Source organism: Jaculus jaculus, chromosome 6 (genome assembly GCF_020740685.1).
Source record: "Jaculus jaculus isolate mJacJac1 chromosome 6, mJacJac1.mat.Y.cur, whole genome shotgun sequence".
Classification (NCBI taxonomy): Eukaryota; Metazoa; Chordata; class Mammalia; order Rodentia; family Dipodidae; genus Jaculus; species Jaculus jaculus.
This window is the reverse complement of record NC_059107.1, coordinates 75,584,605-75,605,558: the sequence shown is the minus strand read 5'-3', so window position 1 is coordinate 75,605,558 and position 20,954 is coordinate 75,584,605. Positions and strand designations below refer to the sequence as shown.

The following is a 20,954-nucleotide window of genomic DNA, read 5'->3' as shown; positions in this document are numbered from 1 at the left end:
GTTGCCAGACATAGCTTCTGGAGATATGGACTCTGGCCTAAGGATGTATCCCACCAGGGGGAATCATTCCTCAGTGACACACATTTTAGAATCTTGGTTTTCTTCTCAGTAGAGTGGGAATCAATGGTAGAGTGTCCCATCTATGAAATGACATGACACCATGATTAAATTCCCCAGATGCTCATGTCTGAAATGGCAAGCACAGTGCAGGCTTTATGGTTGTTGCTTTTATAATGTATTAGAGGAGGATTAACAACTATGTTCATTTAAATCCTAAGAAATGACAGATAACATGCAAGAAATTATTCTAACCTATCTACTGCTTTGGGTTGAATGGTGATTTAAGATGAGTGCCAAGATCCGATGTTCTTTCTGCAACTTTGTGTCATGTAAATGGATGACAATGAGAACTTCTTTCTGCCCTCCTTTGTCATCTGTGTATTGTACAGCTCTGCAGAACTCTGGTGCCTTCTTCAAAGCAACACAGCTCATCAGAGGTGGCTGGTGGTATCCAAAAGTGCACCATATTACTCAAATTTCACTTTCTAGTTTGTATTTATTTATTTATTTATTTATTTATTTATTTATTTATTTTTTATTTGAGTCAGAGAGAGAGAAAGAGAAATGGGAATGCCAGGGCTTCCAGCCACTGCAGACAAACTCCAGACACATGTGCCACCATGTGTGTCTGGCTTACATGGGATCTGGAGAATCAAATCTGGGTCCTTATGCTTCACAGGCATGCACCTTACCCACTAAGCCATCTCTCCAGCCCTCTGCTTTTGTTTTTCATGCATAAATTATTTTCTAAATTTCAGGTCTAATTTCTGAGTTAACCTGAGTTACAACCTGGTTTACAAACACATTATGATTTTAACATGTAATTTACTTTCATAAAATGTTTCTTCAGAACCTATGCATATATCCATTTGGATAAAAATATAAAAACAATATAGCATTATATATGTGTGAAAACACATATATCTAATTAACAGGTTCATAGGCATCCTCTAGCAGGATGTAAAAAACTAGCAATTAGAACCTTTGGAGAGAACAACTATGTGAAAAAGGGCTGACTAAACTTTTCAACATGTTGCTTTGTAAGCCATTTAAATATTCAGTGTCTTTCATCTTAAGGAATTTGTAAATGTTCCCTGTTTGCATTGAAAACCAAAGCTTCCTTCCTTGCTTTCAAGGTGAAGTGCTTTGCCTTGCTCTCATGTGCTACTCTGCTGAGTGGTCTCTTGGACACAGGAAGCCGTTCTTGCAAGCTCATCTTTGTTTTTGCTTTCTAGGACTTTGTTGGCATTGGGTTGTCATGTGGGCATATCAGATGAACATGCTGAAGAGAAGGTGAAAAAAATGAAACTGCCCAAGAAGTAAGTTGAAGTACTAGGGTATATCCAATAAGGGATACATGCACTTAGTACACCTGAATAACAGTTGGTGGGTACAAACATGTCACATGCATTGAATATAAAGTATAGATTCAAAAGTTAAATTAACTGATTTACCTTAGGAGGTACTTCAAGTTCATGATGAAACGGTACTTCCTATCACGTTGCAGAGAAAAGAAATTAAGTTCAGAATATATTTGGAAGTGTCAAACAGTGACTGAGGTATTTTCATAGTGTTTGCATGCATGTGAACATATGTTCATATTTCTGATTACACATAATTATCAATTTTATACCAAATTATAATTTCCTTTGATTTTTATAAAGAGAACATGCTTGTGGAATAATTATTAATCCAGCATTATTATCCCTAGTTGAAAATGAAAAACAAGAAGACAGATGCATTCGGTAGGAGGGATTTTTCCTCCTCTGCTATGTCCTGTGCCTAGGATACTGTTTAAGTAAAACCTTCTCCCTGCTGACATGCATTACCAATACTGACTTCGTAGGGAGGTTTAATGCTCTTATTATTTTCTCTTTTACTTTACCTTGAGTATTCAGACAACTTTAAGATCCATGGATTGTAAGCAGCAAATCTCAAAATGCAAATACAATCACAGAGATAGGAATCAAGTAACTAGTTCATAATTTCTGTCATCTAAACAGCTCATATAACCCTCAGATAAACATAAAACTCAAATACAAATAATGTGACTGTATTTTCCTAATTCCACTGGTGACAGCTTTACCTCAGTTGCTTCTTGAAATGATTTTTCCAAACATGTCATTGCCTTGCATGTCTTGAAGTCCAAATTTTTTTTTTTTTCTGAAAGTTTAAACACTTCTAAGTGATGGGATTTCATGGTACATTTCACATATTTGCATTTTGAAATTATGCCTTTTCTCTAGTTTTTAGTGTTCCTAGTGAAAACAGATTCATAATAATTAGGCATCTGCCATTAGACTAACTATATGGCAATACTGATAACTGGGAATTATAATGATTAGATTTCTACCATTATATTTTCATCACATTACAATATTGATAATGGGGAATTGTAATTACGAAACTTCAGCCATTAAAATCTAAACACATAATAATATAGATAACCAAGGTATGTCATTATGAGACATCAGCCATTAGATCCACCACATGACAATGTCAATAACTGGGGATGGTTTATCACTCTAATTTTCTTCTAAAACTGTATTTCTAATTCATTCCTTCTATATTATGTGTTCACCCCCTTTAAAAACTGACATATATTCATTATATTTAGTGATGGGTTTTCATAAAGACATTTTCATAGAAGTATGTAGCATCTGCCTTGTTGAAGAAGAAAACATCTGACAAGAAGTAGTTTATGGAAGGAGAAGGTTTATAATTCTAAGGTGAAGTTTCATTGTGGTGAGGGAAACATAGCAGAACAGACAGCAGATTGCATCATATATTGACATCAGCATGGAGGAAGTAGCATGAGAAAACTGAATGTAGAAAGCAAAGCTAGTCTGCAATACCCAAGGCCTGCCCTTAGTGACTCACTTCCTCCATCAAAGCTCCACCTCTCAAAGGTTCCACATCCTTCCCAACAGTGCCACTAGCTCAAGATTCAGCATTTAAACACATAAGCCTATAGGAGGCATTTTGTATTCAAGCCGTCACAAAGTATATCTTGTTCTTTGAATATATTCCCTCCCCCTGCCTAGTTATTCTCATTCATTTCCCTAGTTTTCTGCATTCATGCCCCTTTTACATACATTATTTTATGGATCTATGTAAAAATCCATGACCTACAAAGTAAAGAAAATATATTTGTCTGAGTCTGACTTACTGTAATTGAGATAATGAACTCCACTTGCATCTATTTTCTTGTAAACAACATAATTCTTTTCTTCTTTATGGTTAAATAAAACTTCATTTTAGGCAATCTTCTCTTATTCTTATAAGTCTTTTTTCATCCTAACATACTTTATAACGGACATGAATATCTAAATTTAACTTTTAACTTTTTTGTTTTCCATGATCATAATCATGTGTTAATTTTTTCTGAGTTATCACTATAACTATTTTAGTGTAACAATACTCAAGGTATTGCAAATCAAGTTTTGTAAAAATAATAAAAGTATAGGAGAAGTATCCTGTAGAAATAGCTTATAGTAAGATGGATTGGGCTATTTTTCCCCAATTATACCATGCTCTCATATATAGCTATTATTATTGATAGATACAAATTGCAAGATCAATTATATTATTTACCCATGTACATTTCTTATTAAAAATATATTTGAAGCTGGGCGTGGTGGCACATGCCTTTAATCTAGCACTCACGAGGCAGAGGTAGGTGGATCTGTATGAGTTCGAGGCCTCCCTGAGACTGCATAGTTAATTCCAGGTCAGCCTGTACTAGAGACCCTACCTCAACAAACAAACAAACAAACAAACAAACAAACAACAAAAAAACAACTACAACAACAAAAAGATATTTGGTTCAAGGAAACCAAATGAAAATGAAAAGCTGTTTATTGTGAAAATCCCGTTTAATGATCATTGAGGTGACAATTCCATCATGTGCATCATGTCCTTATTCATTTTTCAGAAGAAATGATAATGGATTTATAATGGGCACAGATTTATCCCTGTTTGTCTTATTGAATATTTAAAGGCTTCTACCTTCTTTCCATACATTTTTTTTCAAGGTAGGGTCTCACTCTAGCCCAGACTGACCTGGAATTCACTATGTAGTCTCAGGGTGGCCTTGAACCCATGACGATCCTCTACCTTTGCCTCCTGAGTGCTGAGATTAAAGGCATGCATTACCATGCCTGACTCTTCCATACATTTTTGTTGATACTGTAATATTGTGTTGCTCACAGTCACTCTGTATTGAGAACAGATGAGGAAGGGGAAAATAGTCTTTGAATGAAAATTGTTTATCCCTGTATAGAGTCTGTTCTGTTTCTAAATTCTCCACAAGATGCTATTTTATTCTTAATGTATTTGAAAACATTAGAAAGTTGATAAAAAGCATTGACTTGGTGGGGCTGGAGAGATGGCTTACCAGTTATGTGCTTTCCTGTGAAGCCTAACAACCCCAGTTCCAGGCTCCATTCCCCAGGATCCATGTAAACCAGATGCACAAGGTGTCACATGCATCTGGAGTTCATATACAGTGGCTGGAGGCCACTCTCTATCTGCTTGTTTCTCTGTCTGTCTGTCTGTTGCTCTCAAATAAATAAAATTAAACAAAAAGCATTGACTTGGGTACAGGTCAGCAGACTCTGAAATGGTGGCATGTTTTATGATCATTTCAAAGCAATTTTTACATCATTGTGCAAAACTGAACATTCATCCATGTTCTTACCTACTACTACTCCTCTTAGAAATGTGTTGCTTCACCCCTGTCAGAATAAACTGGCTTGTTGCCCCATCTGTTCTCCCAAATTGGGGTTGCAAGATGGCATGACTTGATCATTTTCCTGGATACACACTGGGAAGCAATGCAGAAGTTCAATTTGGCTGAGAAGGGCTTGCTTTCCTCTAATCCTTCATGCTTTCAGGCTCTGAAACCTTCAGTCTGTCTTTGACTGAAGACTTCAGGTCCTTTTTCTGTCCTTTTTTATCCTAAGCATAAGGGTCTTGTGTTTTGGTATTCTGAAACAGAGCTTATAGTATGAGAAGGTATTGTCTGCATTTTATTTCTAAAACTATTTAAAATATCCAACCCCCACCCCCAACCAGCTTTGTTTTGGGTCTCTTTCTATTGGAATAGCACTTTTTGTTGGGAGGGCAATGGGGCTTTGTCCAAGAAAGCTGATGAGTACAGGAAGGCCTTCAAGAGAAAAGGAACAGGGTCAAGCTCAGGGCACATTGTCATGTTAGATGCTTATTTTAAGTCAAACAAACAGAAGCAAAAGAAATGTAAGACACAGGGCTGTGGAGGTGGTTTAGTGGTTAAGGTGTTTGCCTGCAAAGCCAAAAGAGCCAGGTTCAATTTCCCAGGATCCACGTAAGCCAGATGCACAAAATGGTGCATGAGTCTGGAGTTCATTTGCAGTGGCTGGAGGTCTTTGCATGTCTGTTCATTCTCTCTCTTTGCTTTTTCCTTCTCTTCCAAATAAATAAACTATTTTAAACAAAGAACTGTAAAACATATATCCATTATCTTTTCCATTTTAATTTCTATTTCAAAAGTAATTACCCTGTATATAAGTTTGGAAAATGGATTTTGAATATTCTCTATACCCTGTGAAAATGTAAGCCCTGTATCGTTTCTTGATGTTGTGCTTCCAGCAAACTTGTTAATACTCTGGTTGTGCAACCATCTGATGCTTCCGGATTTGTTCCAAGGAACTGGAAGGGCTAATTTGCTATTGAAATTTACAGCTAACAGCCCCAGAACTTGGACATCATCTTTTCATGTTTACCATGCACCTTTCATGGCACAGTGATTCCTAAGCTTCGTTTAACTTCATTCAAACTAAACAAATGATCTGGGGATGTGGGGTGGCTGGGAACATGGAAATACTTGCTTCATGGTATTGGTATTCCACCATACTATTATCACATCATTTTAATTGGTCCTTCAGTGAGATTATACCCAGCACCTTTTTAAAAGACTCATTCAAAATACCATTTTAGGAAGAATGTTGGTCAAATGGGACTGGAATACAAAAGCACATTGCAAATTAACATGATCAGTGGGGCCAAGTGCTATCAATTTTCTTTTTTACATCTTTGGTAATTTGGGGCACATGGAACTGGAAGTTTTCTAGGATTTATTTTAATTTGTCCTTTTTCCAAATATATTCAAAAAAGAAACTTTAAGCCTGTTGTGGTGGTTCACACCTTTAATCTCAGCACTTGGGAGGCCAAGGTTAGGAATATCACTGTGAGTTTGAGACCATCCTGAGACTACATAAAGAGTACTAGGTCAACCTGGGCTAGAGAAAAATTTACCTTGAAATTTTTTTTAAGTTATTTTACTACAAGAAAACTAAAGCCTAGATTATTTGGGCCAATTTATTTCTTTGAAGTTCTCACTTTATTTTATTAGATTATATACACCTCAAAATAAAACTAAAAGCTAGTATTTTCATGAGAATGTTGATACATTAATAATTTTAGTTATTTATTTGAGAGAGAGAATGGGCGTGCCAGGGCCTCCAGCCACTGAAGACAAACTCCAGACACATGCGCCCTCTTGTGCATCTGGCTAACGTGTGGGTCCTGGGGAATTGAGCCTTGAACTGGGATCCTTAGGCTTCACAGGCAAGCACTTATCCACTAAGCCACCTCTCCAGCCCGAGAATGTTGATACTTTGAAAATGAATGGATTAGCGTTATTTCTTTAATTCCATATATATTCCTATGACCTAATTTAGTAGAGTAATTGGCACACAGAGCTGACCTATTAAAGTAGAGGATGCGGAAGCTTACCCCAATTCAACTAGTAGATTGGAGGGAAGATGTATGTAGTGACTGATTCTTGTATGATTTTTTCTAAAGTTAAAGAATATAGCATATCATTCTTAAGTACCTTTCATATGAACTAAGCATATTTTGCAATATTCTACTTAGTAATGACAGAACTATTTATGGAGGACTATAAAATTTTGTATTTCAATAATTGACAATTATAATAATTATATTTTTAGGATTTTATCTGTTTTAAAACCAGTTAGCTTACAAGATTAATGCCAATCATTTTTTTTTTTTTCTTTTTGGAAAGGCATTTCCTCTTTTTTTTTTTTTTTTTAACACAAGAGTATTGTTCCAGGAAACTTTTCCCTGGGGAGACTAAAAAATATCTTCATCCAGGGCTGGAAAGATGGCTTAGTGGTTAAAGCTTGTGAAGCCTAAGGACCATGGTTGGTTCAATTCTCCAAATCCCACATTAGCCAGATGCACAAGGGGTGCATGTATCTGGAGTTTAGAGGCCCTAGCATGCCCATTCTTTCTCTCTCTCCCTCCCTCCCACTCTCCAAACCTCTCTCCCTCTCTCTGTCTCTGTGTTAGTTGGGGTTCTCTAGAGGAACAGAACTGCTAGAATGAATTATTTTAAAAAGGGAATTTATTGGATTAGTTTACAATAATAGCAGTTGCAGGCCCGAGAATCAAAAAACCTGATAGTTAAGCCAGGCATGGTGGGTGGTGCATGCCTTTAATACTAGCACTTGGGAGACGGAGGTAGATGGATTGCCGTGAGTTCGAGGCCACCCTGAGACTACATAGTTAATTCCAGGTCAGCCTGGACTAGAGTGGGACCCTACCTTGAAAAAAAAAATAAAACAAACAAACAAACAAAAAAACAGTAGCTGCTCCTCGTGGCCAGATGCCTCAGCAGTCCCAGTCCTGCACTGAAGGCCTGGAGGCTTCCTGAAGAGTTGCTGGGTTTTGATCCATGCGTGTCTTCAGTTGATGCTGGTCTTCAGTCTGTGCTCGTCTTCAATTCACCCTGGAAGGCAGCAAGCACTTCAGCAGGTCTGGGTTCTTTACCTGGAGGAGTGACCCATACCATCATTCCTGAAGGATCTGGGCCATTTATCACACTACCTGGATTGGGTTGTTGTAGTTGTCCATTGACTTTGCTAACAGGGCATGGTAACACTAAGAGATGCACTAAAGGATCTCCTGCACTCCAGACATCCTCTTCATTACCTTCTGGCCAACATAAGTGACAACAGGAACAAGAGAGTGTGCCAGACACTGGCATGGGGAAACTGTCTATAACACCCATAAGCTTGCCCACAACAATACACTGTCTCCAGCCAACATTAATTCCCAAATCTCCATCAGCTGGGAACCTAGCATTCAGAACACCCAAGTTTATGGGGGGACACTTGACTCAAACCACCATAGTATCTAATAAATAAGTAAAAATAAAATCTTTAAAAAAAGTCTTCACTCAGATAGATCTCAGATGGTGGACCAAAGTATCATTGCCCCAATACCAGTTTGGTGAACCAATGAGTTTATTGGTGTTATTACAGAAACTTGAGTCCCCAAAGCAGCTGCTTTAATGGGTTTGCCTGTGTGAAGATTATTCCTTAGCTGCTCCTTCCTCAGTCTGGGGGTGAGGGCTACTTACAGAGTACAGGGACACCAAAACAGCACTGCAGAGGGGTCACTATGTTGGGATTACCCCCATGGATACAATCCCTCAGCCAAGGATGAGGGCTTTCTTTCCGGCCACAGAGAGATTAAAGTAGCACTTCAGTGGGGCTCACTATGTTGGAATTACCTCTGAAGATGCTCTTCCTCAGCTTCAGGTGAGGGCTTAATTACAGAGCAGAGAGACCCCAGAGCAGCCTCACCACTAAGCAGTCTCCTTCAACCCTGAAGGACAACTTCTCTGTTGCTGCTTCAAGAATCTTTTGATCTCTGTCCAGGAGAGGCCAGAGTAGCACTTTAGTGGGGCTCACTATGTCAGGATTACCCCAAGGATGCTCCTCCCTCAGCCTGAAGAGTGAGGGCTTACTTTCAGAGTATGAAGAGCCAAAAGCAGCCCCTTCCACAGAGTTCCCTATTTTTTAGGCTTTACCCTCTTATCTCTTCTGGCTCCGTCTGAGGCCATTAGACCACCTGTCATTGCTTTTAGCTGGCACAGGGGCACCTAAGATCTCAGGTGAGGGTCTGATGGCCCATCCTATACCTTTCTCTGGTGATGTGTCCCAGCTACTTTTGATAAAAGTTGGCAGTATTAACTTACTGCTTTCAATGCAGAGAAATTTTGCCAGTATAATAACTTATATTGTCAAGTCTCAGCTCCTCAGCTGGTGAGAACCAAGGAGGTAAGATTACTAATTATAAAAAGCCTCCCAGGGCTGAAGACATGGCTTAGCAGTTAAGATACTTGCCTGCAAAGCATAAAGACTCAGGTTTGATTCCCCAGATCCCACATAAGCCAGATGCACATGGTGGTGAATTCATCTGGAGTTCATTTTCAATGGCTAGAGGCCCTGGTGCACCCATCCTTTCTCTCTCTCTCTCTCTCTCTCTCAAATAAATCAAAATTTAAAAAGGTTGAAAAAAGGCCCTCACCTTAGCTATAGTTTTATTCAAGACTCCACCATTACATTCTCTATGTGACCTTCCCCTTCACATATCCCAATAAATTTGGCTAATGACCAAGGTCAGTTATATAACATTATCATGCCATAGTCACATGGTAGATTACATGCATAACATGTTGATTTCTAGCCCACCAGAAGTATTGGCCAGGTAGCTCACTGGGCAGCCAAATGGCCAGTCTGTTTTTGGGGCTCACCTGGGCCTGACTTGAAATACATTAACCACTGGTTGACTTTTGCACACTTTATTAAATAGCATTATTAATATATAATTGTCATTTCCCAAACTGATTTCATATATACATATATATATGTGTGTATGTATATATATATGTATATATATGTGTGTGTGTGTGTGTGTGTGTGTGTGTGTGTACACACACATATATATATGGTGTTTTTATTATACATTGTATTTATCTGTGAGTTAGAAAGAGAAAGGAGCATGGGCAAGCCGGGCCCTCTTGCCACGGTAAATAAACTCAAGATGCATGTACCACTTTGTGTGACTTGATTTATATGAGTACTGGGATTTGAACCCTGGTTCAGCAAGCAAGTGACTTTAACTGCTGAGCAATCTCCTCAACCCCTATATTTTAAAATCTTTTCATGTTGATTTAAGGATTTGTTTCTTCCTTCCTTTATGATATGCTACAAACAATTACTTTAGTAATTTCTGTTAATGCATATTAGTGAACCATTTATTATGTTGGCAGTTTAAAATACAGTTGATTAAAATTTTAAATATTGGCATTATTTGTATTTATTTTTCTATTTTTCCTTCTTTCTTTCTATCTCTCTTTATTTATTTTGGCTTTTCAAGGTAGGGTTTCACTCTAGCCCAGGCTTAACTGGAATTTACTCTGTATTCTCAGGGTGGCTTTGAACTCATGGTGATCCTCCTACCTCTGACTCCCAAATGCTGGGATGAAAGGTGTGCACCACCATGCCCAGCTATTTTTATTGTGTAAGATTATTTGAAGTATCATAGAGGTTTAGATAAAACAGTTTAGGATAAATGGTAGTTGATTTAGTGGGGTTATTAATTATTTCAAATAACTGCTTTAACCTTTACTTATTTTTTTCTTGCTCAGGGTTATACAAACTCAAGCAAAATAAATTGTAGCCTGTGTCTGAAAATGAGTGTGAACTAACCACTATGCAATTTCAAGGTAGCAGATGCAAACACACGTCCATAAGTATTCCTGAAATCAATCACAGATTAAAGCAAACTAGGGTAGAATTTCTATCTAGGAAGACTTAGAAACTATCAGTATTATCTGGTTTCACAATTCAGCAGCCCTTGAGTGCAATGTTTCATTTGGGAGTCTTCCCAGCAAAGGTGCTATTCCTGAGAAGCCTCCACTAGCAGTGTTTGTTGGAACACATCTTTCAGGATGGTTTAAATTAGCGTCAGCACTACTCAGTGATTCATAGCCTGCATTGAATCTTCGTTATCTGTGTGCCCTTACTGTCACCTTGGTGAAATGGAAGTCTCTAGAAAATGAGAGCAGGAAGAAGGGTGTGTGCTGGGTGACTGACCAGTCATGGAACTGAGAAGAGAGGTAGGAGCTAGTGAAGGTTAAGATCTCCATCACGGCTCTGAAGCAAGCCTGTCTCTAGCAAACAGCTTCAGAATTGGAAAATACACAGTGCCAGTGTGATTGCTTAATGGTGCACTAGAAGGTATTGGATTTTTCTTAAGTAAAATAGTATCCAAATGAGAGCTTGTATATTGGCTATACTTAACATCTAAGGTTTACTTATAGACTCAAATATCAAAATTCTGTAATATATGCTGATTTGAATGAGTGGTTAACATTTTTTGACTTATTTATTCTAAATAAAACGAATGTGATTAATTAAGAGAATATATAAAACTCTGATTTAAAACCCCATTATGAAAACCAATAATCCCACTGAGGAGGGCATTCAGTGGTATGGGGTGTGGTAGAGGGAATGTAAGAGTATCACCCAGTGTGAATATGACCAAATCGCAATATGTTCATATGTCAAAGTATTAAGCATTAATAAAACAGGACAAATTTTATGTCTATAAATTTAGTGTAAATTGATTTACATGAATGACTAGCTATAATTATTGCATCTGCCAGACCAATCTAATCTTTTTAAAACAATATCAAGATGACTTTTGCCTCTAGGTAAATTGTCTATAAAATGCCAGATATTTTATAATGAATAGGAATAATTAAGTTAAAACTATATTTTTAACTTCAAAAACTAGCTACAATTCATTTGATTGAAAAATCCCTTTTGAATGCCTACTGCATGCCTGGCCCTGTCTTAGGTGCTGCAGTCCCTAAGAACATTAGCTTCTCTCTTTGAAGAAGATTGCCTTGTAATGATGAGAGAAGAATTATTCATAGTTCCAATTTGTATGTTTTGGCAAATCATTTTTTTCAGTTATCATGATTATTTGGTAAATCCTCTTTTCATGTTACAACATGAAGAAGCATGAAGATACGTTTTACATAGTCATTGTATTTGTTGCATTGGCATGAAAATGGATACACGGAGATCATGTGGCTTTTCTACTTAACCAGACATCAACTGAAGTGAAAGGGACTTTGTTGTGCTCATCTGGCCACCACTGATGGGTGTCAGGCAATTAGAAGTAGATGAGGCCAGGACATTGACTTTGTAAGTTTCTTTGTGTTTGCTTTGCAGTTACCAGCTGACAAGTGGCTATAAGCCTGCCCCAATGGATCTGAGCTTTATAAAACTCACCCCCTCTCAGGAAGCCATGGTAGACAAATTAGCCGAAAATGCTCATAATGTGTGGGCCCGGGACAGAATCCGACAGGGCTGGACTTACGGCATACAGCAGGTATGTGGGAACTTCATGTAGACTGGGGTCACCTTAGTGGAATTAGCATCATTTGCAACAGGCAAGATTAAATTATGACATTCTCACAATCTGTCTAGATACTGTAATGTGCTTGTACTTATGCAAAGCACTTATTTAGCACTGGAATTGAGAAATTTGATGACTTCAGCTCTGGGTGGCTTCCTGACAAAAAGATCGGTGCACAATAAATCATTCTACAACAGTGATTTGTAACATGAATTGATGGCATTTTCTTCCCCAAAATTGTATTTTATGGAACTTTTTAAATATGAAAAAATAAAATAAATAATAAAACCAGGTCAAAAATTCCTTAGTCACATCTCTGAGGCAAGATGAATAGCAGAATTCTGATTTACTTTTATGTTTTTGCTTTTCAGAATGACATTATGATATATGTTACAGAATATTCTGGAAGGTAGTAAACCACAAATTAATACTTCTTCAACAAAATCTAGGTGTAGTACTCAAAAAATAAATAAAGACTAGAAACATCTTTGCTGTTCATGTCAGGTTTTAAGCCAGTTGAATTTTTGTTAAGTTTAAGGTAAAGCAAGTTTTCACAATTTCAGAATTGGGCATCAGTGGCTAAGGATTATTTCCCATTAAAGAAGGACTCATGGGGTAGCCAACAGCCAGAGACTGCATATTGAGACACCATATCACAGGGGTCAAAGAAAATTTTAGCCTTCACCCTTATTGATATGCTAATATTTAAATTTAATTTTCTGGCTACTAAAACTCTCTGTGACACTGTTTCCCTCACTAGCAAATTATTTGACTTCATGATATGATTTATGCATACAAAAAGCTGCAGCAATACCTGATGCTTAATATATACCGTGTAACAGTTTGCTATTGCTCAGAGGCATTGTCGCCATGACCATAGTTATGCAGTTATTCTCTTTAACTCAAAGCAATTCTGTAAGGGATCAATGAGTCTCATCCCACTTTACATGTGGTAGGCACACAGCCTCTCTAGAGTGTAGTTTGCCCTACACCACTCAGTGAGTAGGTTGCAGAAACAAGACTGGGATCAAGCCTTCTGATGTGACTTTTTTTTATAGTTCCTCTTTGTGGCTTATGATGAGACACTTACCAAATGATTATTAGGAAGGAATAAAGGATTATCACTCAAAGGCTTAGAATGTTTCCCCATAGAAAGTCTAAAAGATGGTCTGAAAAACTTATTTTTAAACTCCTAATCTGTAGTTTCTGTCATTTGGAAAAATAAAAAGAACTAAGCTTGATCCCCACATCCCCAAATAATCTTTGTGTTGAATTAAACTGGTCATATTCAATTAAAATGTGAACACTAAATTGGACTAAGCTGCCGGTACATATGTGTGCACTCAGGCAGGTATGTGTGTATGTGAAACCTGGCCCTTGTACTAGAGGAATATAGAATCTATTGGTTCTGCAGGAACACATGCGTTTGTCAGACAAACCAAGATTCCAGAAGAGCTCCTGGTCAGCCCCTCAGGCTGTGTCTGAGCTTGTGGAAGCTCTAACTGGAACCCTTTCCTGTTCCTTCTCACAGATCCCACCAACTCCCACCTCCCCTCCAGGCCCCACAGGTTTGCTGCTTTATCTAAATAGTGGTTGTCTTTGAGTTTCTGCCCCCATTTTGGTGATGTCTTTTGTTTCAGAGCTAGGCTGCACACTCTTGGAGTTCAGGCTGGTGGAGTGTGCTCTTCTCTTTTCCACACAATTGGTCTTAAACATCGTGTGCATAGAAGCCTGGAGAGCTTTCAATCAGACTCCCCTCTGCACATTGTCTGCGGAATGTGTGATTCCCTGGGTGCTCTCTGGGTTTCTATGTTTTATAATCCCCCTGACAGCTCAATTTTGATGGAATTATAATTTATACATCAATTTGGAGAAAACTGATATTTTAACATTATTTAGTATACTAGTATATGAACATGATATAGAACAATTGAGACCAGTACCATGACCAGAGTGAATGGGGTGGCATTGAGTGAATGGAAGAAAATAGTTTTCTTAGTTGGGGTACCCTGTTCATCACCAGGAGGTCACCTATCTCCATCCTCTCTGAATGTGAGTTTCCTAATACCCTGTGACAATTATGCATCCTTTCTGAAGATAGCATGATAACCTGGCCTTGCCCCTACTTAGCAATGTTTTTAACTCCATTTTAAGATTGGTGTCTCCTATTCAACAAACCCACTGTGAGTTTTATAGGTATGTCAGTATTTCTGGTTTCACTCTTTGGTGGAGTCAACTTGCTGCTTATTTTCTAAGCTCTCACTGAGATAAGGACTTGCAGTTTGTGACATATCCTTTGAAGAGAGAAGGAAGTCTGTGTTGATACTGATTCAAAGTTACTGAGGTGCTTCAGTACTGATTAAGTCCTTCTTGTAACAAATACTCATCAGAGAGCTGTAACATCATACAAGGACATGATGTTACATGGTGTTAGTTCACTGCCTGGACCATGGCAGATGGGCCGTGGTGGAGATCAATAAAGCTGGATTCTGTTGTTCTCTGAATTTATTTCTCCCTTTTCTATATCCATCTGATGCACTTATTTATTTGCTTTTATACTGATGAGGATTTTGTACCTTCTGGAGCCTGGGAAGACAAAGTATATTAAAGGAAGGACAGTTTTTACCTGAGACTTTGAATTTTGATGCATGGGTAGCTGCCTACTGGCCAAAAGCTGCTCACATTGCTTAGATGAGCACATCTGTTTCCTCTCTTGCAGGATGTGAAGAATAGAAGAAACCCTCGTCTTGTTCCCTACACCCTCCTGGATGACAGAACCAAGAAGTCAAACAAGGATAGCCTCCGTGAAGCAGTGCGCACTCTGCTGGGATATGGATATAACCTGGAAGCCCCAGATCAAGACCACGGTATTTGTTTTGCTAAACCCCCTTGGTTGAAAAATCAAGTAATGTCTCTTCAAAGGTACATAAATGAATAATAATGGAGGGAAAGATAGCCTCTTCTCCTCTAAGTGTGCACTTAGGCCAGTGCCCTAGACTGGCTTTTGTTCCCTGAAGGACATAAGTATTTATGAAGACTTGAGAGAACTAGGAGACCCAGTACCTCAGTGATTCTGCAGGAGGGTTTCACTTCCCCATAGCTATTTGTTCCTTCTTTCCCTTTCCATTTCTATGTTTTATATTCCCCCTGCCAGTCCAATTTTGATGGAATTATAATTTATACATCAATTTGGAGAAAACTGATATTTTAGCAATATTTAGTATACCAGTGTATGAACATGCTATGTTTCTCCATTTAGTTTGATCCTTGTTCATTTATCTCAGTAGTGTCTTACAGTTTTTAGAATAATTGTTTTATACATTACTGGTTACAGTTATTTGATACCATTTGCAATTGAAATTAGTTTTAATTTCACTTTCTAGCTACTTATTGGAAATGACATTCATTGATTTTTAAATCCTGTGATGTGAATAAATTTATATATTAGTTATTTTTTAATTTCATAAGGTTGCCTACATACATAACTGTGAGATTTGTAAGACATAAGTCTCACTTTTTCTTTTTATAGTTATCATGCTTTCCTTTGCTTGTTAACTATTGAACTGGTAGGGAATCGGAACAATGTTACATTAAATTAGTCTAAGGCTCAGGGAGAAAAATATTAATGTTTCATCATTAAGGTTTATGTTTACTATGTGTTTGGTTTCTATTTTTGGTGTTCAGAATCAAACTCAGGCCCTTGTACATGCACGGCAAACCTTCCCCTACTAAGCTACACACCAGTTCCATAGGATTTTTCCTCCTCCTTAAAAAAAAAAATGGATATCCAATACTGCTTAATGAAAATCTGCCTGTATCTGGCTTAATAGTATGTTAAGATAATGTATAAATTCCAACACTGTTTTTAAAATATTTTATTTACTTATGTGAGAAAGATAGAGAGAAAGAGAGAGACTATATATGTGTGCCAGAGCCACTAGCCACTGCAAATAAACTCCAGACACATGCACCATCTTGTGCATCTGGCTTTACAAGGATGCTGGGGAATTGAACCTGGTCCTTAGATTTGCAGGCAAGCACCTAACTGCTGAGCCAACTCCCCAGTCCTTAACACTGTTTTTGCATACTTTTTCCATGTACATGTATAGAGTATGTATGTTGTGTGTGCAATATGTAATATATGCATATGTGTGTGGAGATCAGAGAAATTTGTCTTCTTCTTTTATTACCAGTGTATATTCTTGATACGAGCTCTATTTCTCAACCTAGAGCTACTATCTATTAATAAGTTCTAGAAACTTTCCATTGCTCATGCCCTTCCTTGCCCCTGGGGTTTTAGATATATGTGGCCATACCAAGTTTTGTATTGAATTCTGAGAAGTCAGACATGGTGGTCTCCAGCTCAAAGGTCCTCATGCTTAAGCAGCAAGCATTCTTAAGTGTTGAGTTATCTCCCATGCCCATGTTTTGGCATACTTTAAAACAATTGGTTCAATTTTTATGAATCATTTCAGTTACCTTCCTACTAACTTTTTACTTCTGTAACATTTGTCCATCCCTAGAGGAGAGTCTATTGGGAAGGAGAAGAAAACTACTTTTTTATAACCATTGGGAAAATGTCATAAAGAAAAAAAATAAATTATTAGAGAAAAATAATCCATGAGTTTATGATCTGACACATCTACAATGTGTTTCCTATCATTTTCTCATGAGTATCTCCTAGTTCTCTCAAGTCTTCATAAATACTTAATTATCAATTTGGTTTTTCTTTCCCTAATTTTGCTTCATTTCAAATAATTTCAAATATTTTACAAGCTATTTACTCTATATTGACTACTAATGCTCACAATATTTCTTTCCTGGTACTCATGGAAACTTACAAAAGGAGAGTGTTGACAAGGGCAATATTACTCAATTATAAAGTTATAAATGACAACCAAGTGAGAACTGAAGAGAAAATGGCATGGGAAAGGGTTCCTACAGCTAAGAGAAGTGATAAATGATGGTTTCAGTAATGATTTAGTGTTAAGGACAGAGCCAATAGTCATGGTCAATGTCTGTATTCAGTTTAGATTTATATTTTTATTTATTTATTTACAAGGAGAGAGAGACAGAGACAGAAAGAATGAATGTACCATGATCTCTACCCATTGCAAACAAACTCCAGGTGTATGCACTACTGTATGCCTCTGACTTTATGTTGGTACTGAGGAATTGAACCCCAGTTGTCAGGCTTTGCAGGCAAGCAACTTAACTGCTGAGCAATCTCTCTAGCCTTATGTTTAATTTTATTAATTACTATGATAAAATTCCTGTCAAAAACAGCTAAGGGTGTTTACTTTGACTTGAAGTTTGATAGTACAAATAGTACAATCCATCATGGTGGGGAAGTCATGTGTCAGGAAGCTGGTCACATTGAATCCACAGCTAGACAGCAGAGACAGGGGAATTCTGGTGCTCAGCTTACTTTCCTAATTTTTATTCAGTCCCAAAAAACTGCCCAAGAAATAGCCCTCTTGAAGACATGCCCAGAGGCTTATCTTCCTGGGTGATTCTACACTCTATCATGTTAACAATCAAGATTAAGTATCACTACTTTTATCTGTATGATGAAATGTACACTGTGTGCCAGAAGCATATTAATTATAGTAAATTTCAAATGTGACACTAAATTTAAGATATAATCTGTGTTCAGTTACATTTGATAAATTCACTTTTAGGGACAAAGTTATTCCAAGATGATTCTGGACAAGGTACTGTTCTGATGACATATAGTAATTTATGCTACTTGTAATGATTAAGCAGTTTCATCATCCTAACATTCTTGGGGAAGCATGCTGCTGCCTTACATTTACCTACTTTCTTGTGAATCATGCCACTTTAAAGAAGGAAGATGAGGCCCTGATGATGAATTCTAATTGGATGTCAATCTTTTACTACCATATTTAAAGGTTTCATTTCTGCTTAATTTTAGTCATAGATATTGCACATCTTCTGTGCCTTGTTCTGATGATTAAATGAACATGACAGTTTTACCCACAGGCGGCTCTCGGTACAGCCAAGGAAATTGTGCTAGCTTTCTTCCACCACCACCACCACCGCTTGGTGAGACTGTGCACAGCTGTTCCAGCAGAGTGTTTTCTGATGTGAACAGAAGTTTCAAAGATGAGATAGAACAGTTTGCTACAGATTTGCCACATATTACAAATTTTTAATGTACTAAATTAAGCATTGCTTTTCTCTAGTTTCTGAGTTAGGAATCTAAGAGTAGTTTAATAAGCTGGTTCTGAATCATTATTTCTTATGAATTTACATCAAGTTGGCCAGGTCTGTAATTATCTGATGATGGAGTATTTGATACTGTGATAGTTCATTTACATATCAGTCAGCTGAAGGACCCATTTTTCTGGCTATGGTCAGTGACACAGCTGATAGACACAGCCAGGTGGAAACAATCTTACCACATACACCACTTGTAGGATTGTTTGAGTGCCTTCACAGGGCAGCACTTTCCTCAGTGAATGATCTGAGAACAAGCATGTAGAAGAAGCTGCAGTGCCCATTTTGAATACTGCCATCAAATTCTGTTTGTTACCAGTGCATCACTAAATAAAGCCCACACCATCAGAAGCTATTGTGACAAAGTGTGTGTGTATGTGGACATATTTTTAACTACCCAAACAGGCAAAGCCTATGGTACAATTCAGGAGAAATGAGTTTATGCATTTCATGTGCAACCTGGCATGATGTAACTAGGTTCATATATTGCAGGCATAGAGAATAGTGTATGTAAAGATCCGGAAATCCGAGTGAGGGTTGTAAATGGGTTTTGAAGACTTCACATGGTCAGATATAGAATGGAGTGTAAGAAGATGCAAAAGATGAGAAAGGGAGGAATGAATAATTGATTCTGGTACCTTCTTGGGGAACAGGATAGATGCATGCAAAACTACAGGTGAAGACAAGTTTGGTGGCTAGAAAAGATGTGTTGGGTTTCTTAGGTAATGCTGTAAACAGAACCTTGAATAGAATAATTTATAAGTAGAAACAGCAACATGATAGAGGAATTCTCTGGACTGGGAAGATATGTTCATCTACCTTCACAAGAATACAGGAATTGGAACAGATGGATTAGGGTTTAGGGAGACTCTGTGTCCTATTTTAAACATTTTAAGTTTGAGATACATGTCAGACAGCAGCAAAACTATACCAGAACCAGCATGTTAGTCTATAGAAGACTACTGTGGAGAGAAGACAAAAGATTTTTTAAATATATTGTTTTTATTAATTAATTAATATTTTAACATAAGTTGTAGTATGCTCCCTCCCCTGGTCTCTCTTCCCCTGTGGGCCCTCATCAGTAGGGTTATTTGTGTCCACTGTGGGGTAATTAAGGGCTTCTCTCAATGGGTAGGGGACTATGCTTCAGGTTGTTTGTACCATCCTTGTGGCTCTTGCAGTCTTTCCACCCCCTCCTCTGCAACAGTACTGAACTGTACTGACAGGTATGTTATTATTTGGTGTTGACTTCTCTGCATCTTCTGTATTTCTGTTTTGATATATTTTGGTTTACTACAGTGTTTGTTGCTATTTTCCTGGATGTGTATGCTGGAATGGCATTGGGAGCAATACTCGTGTAGATGCTTCCTTTGCAATTTCTTCTGGATCCCAGTAAATGTGGTTCAGGTAGTGCATCTCATTGTGACCATATGACTGTCTTTTCCTATATAGAAGGATCTTGGATCTCTACAATATTCTCTGCCATCTTTAAGATAAAAAAAGATTCTCTGAACAAGGGTGAGAACAACTTTAATTAAAGTGGATATGCCTAGGAGCTTGAGAGACATTTTGATGTGGCTACACAATCAACCTATACAGGGAGCACGGGGGGCTTCTCTCTGGGGATCGTGACATTCTTGACCATGAGGTGCTGACTTGGTTTCCCAGTATCAGTTATGAATTCTCTCCCACTGACTAGTTCAATCAGAAGGCAGTTGGTTACCCACAAGACTGTGTGCCATTAGTGCACAAGTGTGACCTTCTTGTCCTTCTGGTAGATTCTGTGGCTTATAGGGTCTTCTACTTATTTATCCTGTTGGTGACCATTGTCTCACAGTAGCTATCATAGCACTTTCTAGCACCATGAGGGTTTGCCAGATGAGGACTGTTTTCCCTCCCAGTTCTCACATTGTCTCTTGGTTTTCTAAGATGGCAGCCTGTGTTGTCTTCAGCAATAGGCTCTTACCTTTTAGCTCTGTCTGGTAACCAAGGGTTTGGCAAAGGCCTGGATTTTTTAGTTTTGGGCTCATACAGATTTCTTTTATCATGGGAGAAACTTGAAGTTTTTATGCTAAAAGAGAACAAGAAAAGGGTGAGGTTGGGAAGAGGAGCAAGGGAAGAAGGGGATTAATGAAGTATGATCTCCATAGGTGGGAGGGAATGGAATTTAGACTATGGGCAAAGGACTGTCCTCATGTAAAAGCAAGAGAACTTGTTCCTCTAAGGCTCTTGAGAAAGAGGTAAGGACTGAAGAAACTTGTATACATAGAGAACTAGAAATGAGCTGAAGGTATCTTGTGCAGGGACTATTTTCTGGTTCAAAAAGAAAATTAGATAATTTTCTAAGGGAGAGGAATCAAAAGGGAAGATAG

The 20,954-nt window shown here is 37.9% G+C and overlaps 1 protein-coding gene across 5 annotated transcripts in view; it reads left to right on the top strand.

Annotated features, from left to right (window-relative positions):
• Positions 1-20,954, top strand: part of Ryr2 (ryanodine receptor 2) — a 737,098-nt gene that overhangs the window by 464,381 nt on the left and 251,763 nt on the right. For all 5 annotated transcript variants that reach the window (XM_045151997.1, XM_045151996.1, XM_045151994.1 and 2 more), the window contains 3 exons: positions 1,296-1,379; positions 12,156-12,315; positions 15,062-15,209. In XM_045151997.1, coding sequence (XP_045007932.1) covers positions 1,296-1,379; positions 12,156-12,315; positions 15,062-15,209 — 392 coding nt within the window. The remainder of the gene's footprint in view (positions 1-1,295; positions 1,380-12,155; positions 12,316-15,061; positions 15,210-20,954) is intronic.